The sequence below is a fragment of the Colobus angolensis genome, unplaced genomic scaffold, assembly GCF_000951035.1.
Source record: "Colobus angolensis palliatus isolate OR3802 unplaced genomic scaffold, Cang.pa_1.0 Scaffold3, whole genome shotgun sequence".
In the NCBI taxonomy this organism is placed as follows: domain Eukaryota; kingdom Metazoa; phylum Chordata; class Mammalia; order Primates; family Cercopithecidae; genus Colobus; species Colobus angolensis.
In genome coordinates, this window is record NW_012116265.1 from 17,918,410 (window position 1) to 17,926,087 (window position 7,678).

General features: G+C 44.2%; 1 protein-coding gene across 4 annotated transcripts in view; it reads right to left on the bottom strand.

The window, feature by feature from the left end:
* IFT43 (intraflagellar transport 43) overlaps positions 1 to 6,800 on the bottom strand; it is a 101,055-nt gene extending 94,255 nt beyond the window's left edge. For 2 of the 4 annotated variants that reach the window (XR_001002618.1, XM_011949521.1), the window contains exons 1-2: positions 6,713 to 6,800; positions 3,585 to 3,677 (exon numbers count right to left, since the gene is read on the bottom strand). Coding sequence is in view for 3 of the 4 variants with exons in the window: in XM_011949521.1 (XP_011804911.1) it covers positions 3,585 to 3,677; positions 6,713 to 6,766 (147 nt within the window). In the remaining variant the exon portion in view is untranslated. Of the gene's footprint in view, positions 1 to 3,584; positions 3,678 to 6,245 lie in introns of all 4 variants that reach the window. The other 2 variants (XM_011949520.1, XM_011949519.1) reach the window with 2 other exon arrangements.
* Between the last annotated feature and the right edge of the window lie 878 nt (positions 6,801 to 7,678).

Genomic DNA, 7,678 nt, shown 5'->3' on the forward strand with positions numbered 1-7,678 from the left:
CAAAAAAAAAAAAAAAAAAAAAAAAAAAAAAAAACCCTCTGCTCTGGATAACTACTAGCCAAACTACGGATAATTGAGCAGTAGCCTGTGAACAGACTTCCAATCAGTTCTAAGAGACTCTGGCTGACATGCTCTTTCTTCGCTACCCTTTAATAAAAGCAGCAAAGCGCTGTCCCAATATACTTTTATTCACTAATTTATTGAATGAATGCTTGCACAGTGCTTTTCAGTTTATTAAAAAGTTCCTCAATGCGTATCTCACTTGCCCCTATATCAACCTGGTGGTATTACTATCACTATTGGACAGCTAATGAAATGGAGAATTAGAGAGATTAGAGGGCTTACTCACAATCCAGGCAATTAGCACCCAGTCCTCTGGTGCAAAGCCCTGTGTTCTTTCTGCTTCCTTCACCAGAGCTCCCAACTCCACTACCTCACTTTAAAATAACCATGTGTTTGAACTAATTTCCACTTAAGTATAAAGTAACTCCAGCATGTCTGACAGCTCCCAGGTACCATATTTACGTTTGCATGGATATCTTCATCCTAGAATATAGTCAGCAAGAGGACAAAAATAAATATATCAAGTAATAGAATTGGAATGTAAATGGGCATACACACAAGTCTTGGGATCTAACTTTAGAAAGAAACAGCCAAAAAGTCCCACACAGCACAGTGAGCATCTGGCCCCGTGGGAGGCTGCCCACACTGTTTAAACCTCAATTAGCCCAAGGAGAAAGAGATCCTGGAATCCTAACTGGCATCTTGCTTTCAGAGGCAACAGTTGGGTGAAGAGCAGAATGACTTTTCATCATGTTCTCCCAGAAAAATGCTAATGCACAGAGTTAAAAAAAAAAAAAGGTAAACCTCAAAATAAGTAGGTATTACTGAATGGCTGAAACCCTGAAAGGGTTCATCACACTCTGTGACTACAGAGTTATATTCTCACACCAGTGATTCTCACCTGGGAGCCAAGGGGAAGTGGATGGTAGGCAAGCAGGGTCCACTGACCCCAGTCCAGGAGCTGATTTGGTATGGGGGTCATATAAGGCTTCAAGGCCTAATCAGGTCATCACAGGCTCATTCACCTAACTACCATAGGTGGCTATAACCTCCTTCACAATTAAGTAGACTTTAAAATATATGTATGTATATATATACACACACACATACACACACACTCTTAATATTTATATATATATAAAATATATACTCTTGTTGTTAATTGTATATTTATATATACATCACTATTGTTGCCCAGGCTGGAGTGCAATGGCAAGATACCAACTCACTGCAACCTCCGCCTCCCAGGTTCAAGCAATTTTCCTGCCTCAGCGCCCCATGTAGCTGGGGCTACAGGCACATGCCACCCATACCCAGCTAATTTTTAAATTTTTTGCAAAGACAAGGTCTCACTATGTTGCCCAGGCTGGTCTTGAACTCCTAGGTTCAAACAATCCTCCTGCCTTGGCTTCCTAAAGTGCTGGGGTTACAAGCATCAGCCACTGTGCCTGGCCTTAAGTAGACTTTTAATTAGTCTTCCTGGTTGCCAATGATCACGGGAATGTAAATTCCATTATGGCAAGAGATCCTGTCTCTTTTGTTCACTGAAATATGCCAACCCTGCAAAATGGTGCCTGGCACTTACTGTGTGCTTCAATAAATAGTTGTTGAGTAAATGAATGAATGATCTGGTGTTGGAATGAATCCTCCTGGACCCATGTGGAACAGTGTAAAATGCCAGAGGCCAAGAACTGGCTTCCATCAGCTCAGTCATGTGCTTCCTCATTTTCTCTTTAAAGGCACAGACCACTGCAGTTCAAGCTCCCTGAGATCCAGGGTTGGGTCTGGTACATCTTCTTTCATCAAATTCCTACTTTATATCACCTCTCCTAACTGTGCCTCCAATGCTCCACTATCCGCACCTCCCAAATCCCCGTCCCAGGCCCCATAACACTTCTACTCAGTTTCTAATGTGTAAGTACATCACACACTATGTACTTGACTCCACCTCATCCTGCGCAATAACAATTGCATGCCTGTTCTGCCAGGTACTGTGATAGATAATAGGGTACGAGGATAAGACACAACCTCTGCCTTCCAGATGCTCATATCTTATGAGAGAACCAGACATGTAAACAATTAGAATACAATGTAATAAGTATCATAACGGAGGTGCCATGCCCACAGTTACACACTGACAATCCTTGGACCAAATCCAGCCCATGTGGTGATTTAATATCCAGTCCCTATGGTGACTAGGTTTTCTTAATCAGTTGCTAACCTCTAAAAATTTGTTGCTTTCACATAAAATTTTAGACTGCCAGCATCTCTTGAAGAATCACATCTGGCAATATTGGGCCTATATTCTCTACAGCATCAACCAGCTTTGGCTAAGTAGTGGCTGTCCCTTTAGAAGGAGCATGTGGCCTCCAGTTCCTGGTCCCACTGCCCTAACCTGCTCTCCTAGTGTCTTCCAGGCAATGAGGCCAAGGGGTGAGCTGCTAGTTTTTCTAGGCCAGTACAGATGTTATCTTAAAGTAATGATTCTCCATACCCACCCTTCTAAAGAGAGAAAATGAAAGATAAATGGACAAGGCCACACAGAGAGCTTAAGAAAATGGTGGAGAATGCATTTCCTATGAAAATGAAGAATATTCCTACCTATGTGATATGTAAGTGAAGTGTGTCCATGTCAGGTACCCGGCTCATTTGCTCACGCACCTGCCTGACCCATTAGGCTTCTCAGCATGGGTTCCTTCATCTGTTGCAAACCTACTACGGGCCAGCAAGCTAGAAGCTAGGTTTCCTGCTGTCTGGGAACTCACTGTCCAGTGAGGGAGACAGACATGTAAAAAGACAATTCACATATAATGGGGTATGTTCTACAACAGGTACTATGGCAAGTGAGAGGAAGGACTGCTAAGTCAGCCTGGAGAGGTTAGAGAAGAGCTAACTTCTGGCAGAGGATGACTCTGAAGCTGACTTTTGCAAAGTTTTTTCAAATGGACAGGGGAAGGTCAAAAGGGGCTCCGAGTACGCTGCCAAAAGTAGTGCCCTGGCAGTATAAAGTATTGCTCATCAGAATTACCCACCCTCCACAAAGAAACTGGATCATTTCCCATAATTCCAGGCTACTCAGAAAAGTTTCCAGGAAAGTAAGGCCAGTAAATGATCTGCTTCCTGCCGGAAGACTGTAGAAAGCTCAGGTCACCACCGAGAGCAAATGTCTAATTGTGTAATCCAACCTTACATCACCAGTCTGCCTCACTGGCATTTATTCAGCAGAAATGAAAACCTGGAATCCTACTGGATTTTGGAACTTCCCAGTCCCTTGCTTCAGCTAACATAAAAAGTTCTACGTTAAGAATATAAGGAAATGCACAGAAACTAGTCTGGCATCAAGGAAAAAAAGTTCTTCATTTCTTGCTACAAGACAAATGCCAAGGAAGGGAATTCCCAAATCAAGATAGGAGAAACGGTTGGCATTCAAGAGAAGAAATATGGAATACCAAATCTTTGGTCATTAAGGAATCACTAACTCTTAAACAGCTTTTCTTCAGATTTTTTTTTTTAGCACCCACCTCTCCAGTCAGAGTCAAAGAGGAATTCTTGCCATTGAGGTGATTCTCGGCCTGTGCTGACTCCCGTTGAGCTCGGCGACCCACCTTGGCCTTCTGTAAGGAGAGACAGAAGGCACTGTTGACCCAAATGTCATTCGGCCACTACAGAGATGACAATCCAGCCGGGCACGGTGGCTCACGCCTGTAATCCCAGCACTTTGGGAGGCCGAAGCGGGTGGATCACAAGGTCAGGAGATCGAGACCAGCCTGGTTAACACAGTGAAACCCCATCTCTACTAAAAACACAAAAGATTAGCCTGACATTGTGGCAGGCGCCTGTAGTCCCAGCTACTCGGGAAGCTGAGGCAGGAGAATCGCTTGAACCTGGGAGGTGGAAGTTGCAGTGAGTCAAAATTGTGCCACTGAACTCCAGCCTGGGTGACAGAGCAAGACTCGATCTCAAAAAAACAAATAAACAAACAAAAAAAAGACAATCCTGGGAAGGTAAGCAAGGACTGGATTTATGATGATGTGGTGGAGAATGGGATTTGAGTTACCTGGGCATGTTTTTAGAAAACCCTCTAAACCCCTTAAAACAAGCACCTTAGGTCAGTTCTATTTGATAGGAAAATAGGAAACTAAGGATTAATTTCTCACTCTGTTGCCCAGGCTGGAGTGCTCACTGCAGCCTCTACCTCCCAGGCTCAAGTGATCCTCCTACCTTGCCCTCCTGAGTAGCTGGGACCACAGGTATACACCACCACATCTGGATACTTTATTTTACTTTTTTTTTTGTAGAGATGGGGTCTCTCTGTGTTGCCCAGGCTGGATAAGGTTTTCTTTAACAGCTACAGAGATGGCAAAAGAAAATTCTATTTTCTACCCAAAGAAATGCAGTTACAGATCCCTCTAGGATGGGCAGAGACCTTATGCCACAGGTCAGAGAAGAAGGTGGTAAAGGCTCCCATGTTCCTACGCAGGATTTCAGAAAGGCTTAATTTCAAATCTGCAGCTTGGCATGAAAATCATTATCAAACAGGCTTTTGGAAAGAATTCCTAAATTCCATGGCAACTGGAAAACAGTTAGCATTTGCTCTGATATATACAGTAACTGAGTTTGCCTTTACAGACATTAAAGGAAATCTAGTACAAGAATTTTGAGACATTATCTTTGGAAACCAGAGCACTTCAATATTCCTGGCCATCAGATGAACCATTTGCAGGTGTTTCCCAAGGCCCCCCAGTGGAGACTCTGTGCCTCCAAGGCTTCCCAGCACATAAACAAAACTATTTAGTCAGATTCTTGGATGCTGAAATATTTATACTTTTGCTTTACTTTGTTTAAAAAACACAGCATTAATATAAGCATTTTTAGATCTCATTTACTGTGGCTTCGCTTCTCACAATAATGGACAGGAACTGAGACCGATGTCATTTTACAAAGGAGGAAACTGAGGCCTAGGAAGGTGATGAAGTGACTGACATAAACCTAGGAGCAAAGCCTTCTGATTTCAGATCCTGGGTTTCCTGGGTGCTTTCCACTATATCCTGCTGAAACTTGTTTTAAGACGTTCTAAGGACTGCACCACTAAATTGACAGGGGTTACAGGAGAGCTCGTAAAAACTCTTGGGCAGTGTTGACACTTCAAATTGTAGTGTCATTTAGGTTTCAAGGATGATGGAAACAATCGTTCTGAAAATAAGCAGCTTATTTTCTTCTCAAGGCAGACAATTCCATCCCTTCACCATGGTTGCCCTTTTCCATTTTTCATAGCATTGAGTATCTGAATACAGCATCCTGCATATAGTGGTTGTGCTAAAACAAAAATTCAATGATCTTGTCTCTACATGCTGATCACAGGTGGTTTCTCTAATAATTTTTAAGTACTTCAAGGTTTTAAACTTTTTGAAGACCCTGTATAGATGCACAGGGTAGAAAAACTTCTTTACTGCCTGATTTTTGCGTATGTTAAATGTAGTCTATTTATTGGCCATCTTCTCCCACTGCAACATAATCATATGAGGGCAGGAACTTTCCTTATTCATTGCTGTATCTCCAACACCTAGGACACTGCCTGATACACAGTAGGGGCTCAATAAATATTTGTTGAATGAATGAATAACTACATTCACATCCCCAGGTACTAAAAAACATTCACGTATCAGCAAGGCCTGGTGACCTTCAAAACACTTAGAGATTTCACAGCAGAAACTAAAGACTTGCCCTGGGGCCCAATCTTTTAGTAAGAGCGATCCTAATCAATTTTAAAGATAAAGAGGCCTGATGGGGGTTACAAAGAAGGAAGATAAACACTGAACTTGGGTCTTGAATCAAGCTGCATTATTTACTGACTATAACGCTGGGCAAACCACAGCCTCAGAGGCAGCAGTAGCTAACCTCTTCTGACCTCTTCTGTGATAACATATGCCAAGCACTGAGTTACACGCTTCCCATGTATTGTTCCATTTCCTTTTCACTGTAACACCTCCATTCTAGGCATAAGAAAACTAAGGCTCGGAAAGGTTAAATCGTTGTTTAGGTGTTTTTTGAACCCAGGCAACAGCTCTATGCTCCATGTGGCCTCAGTGCCTGAGCACCTAATCACTCCCTCACGTTACAAATCTTGGTTTCCTTAACTACTGAGGTAACTGAGGTAACTCCCACCTCCCCGCGCGGATTACGGGGAAGAAAGGCCGTCCCTGCCTGCCTCCCTTCCATGCATAAAACAGTGCGGCTTTTGCAGGAACTTCTGAGATGAGGTGTCCCAAATGAAAAACTCTAGGATGGGAGAGAGTGCGACCCCGGCCGGGGCCCCCCATCACCCTGTGATCGATTTGTTCTGGGGAAGTTCGCACTCGGAGATCTAAAAAACGGAGAAAGGCTCGGAAATTTCCCACGGCCCTAGAGGCCGGCGGGGACAGGGTGTTTTCTACTTTTTGAGGATTTTAAAGAAAGTAAACCCCAGGCCAGCAGCGGCGGAGCCCACAGTGACCCGGGGGCGGGGCGGCGAGGCTGCCTCCTCCTGGCCCTCACCAGGCGCGGCTCGAGGCCTGCCGCCCTGAGTCGCCTCAGAGAAGTTGGGGCCGGCGGGGTCGCTCCTCCCCACCCGCCAAATCCTGGCCCACAAGGCCCCCGCATTGGTCCTCACGGAGGTAGCCAAGCTGTAGCGCAGCTCCTCGTCCAAGTCCAGTAAATCCTCCATCTCCGCGGCCGCCTAACGTCACTTCCTGGAAACCGACTGGTCCAGCCGCGTCCCAGCTAACAGCCCCGCCCCTCCATCCCAATTTTTAAAGGGTCCGCAGCATCATCGTTCCTGGATTCTGTATGCCATCCTCCAAACTACCGAATCTTTCTTAAACCTGCCTTGCTTCACATCCGGAAGCAACCTCCGGTTATTAAAACTCACCAAGGCTGCTCCTGCAAGACGGTAAAATAATTTGGTCGTTAGGAACTGTCTGCATTTGTAGCTCTGTTTAGATACATCAATATATTAAGTGCAAAGCACTACTACTGCTAATAATAATTATACTGATGCCTCCCACTTGTATAGCTCTTTGCAATGTACAGAAGGCCGTCACAGTTATTGGCTTAACTTGAGGGGCATAACAACCTTGTGTGGGAAGCAAGGTAAGTGGTATTGTTTCCATTTGACAGATGAGAAAACAGGCTCACAGGGAGTCAGGTGTAATCAATGGTTTACCATGAATTAAGGAAAGTGCAATATACATAATCTCTGCCTTCAAGAGGTTTACAGAGAGGCCAAATCAACACATCAAATAGCTGAGTAGTAATAACTTTCCAAAGTACATTCAATATCTCATTAAATCCCAACAATCCCACAAAGTGAGTAGCAGTAGTATCTCTAACACAACAATAAAGGACACTGAGGTACAAAGAAGGGGCTTGAGGAAAATCACCTAAGTGCCAAGCAGCAGAGCCAGATGCCCTCCTGACACCAGACATTACTGGAGTATTTATCTCCAGCACATACTACTGGGTGCCAGCCATTCTCCTAGACTGGCAGAGGGAGAGGTACCACAAATTCCCAGCCTAATGGGGCAGTTAAGTTGCATCTTCACTGACTCTTCACATGAGATCTCCAAATCAATATCAC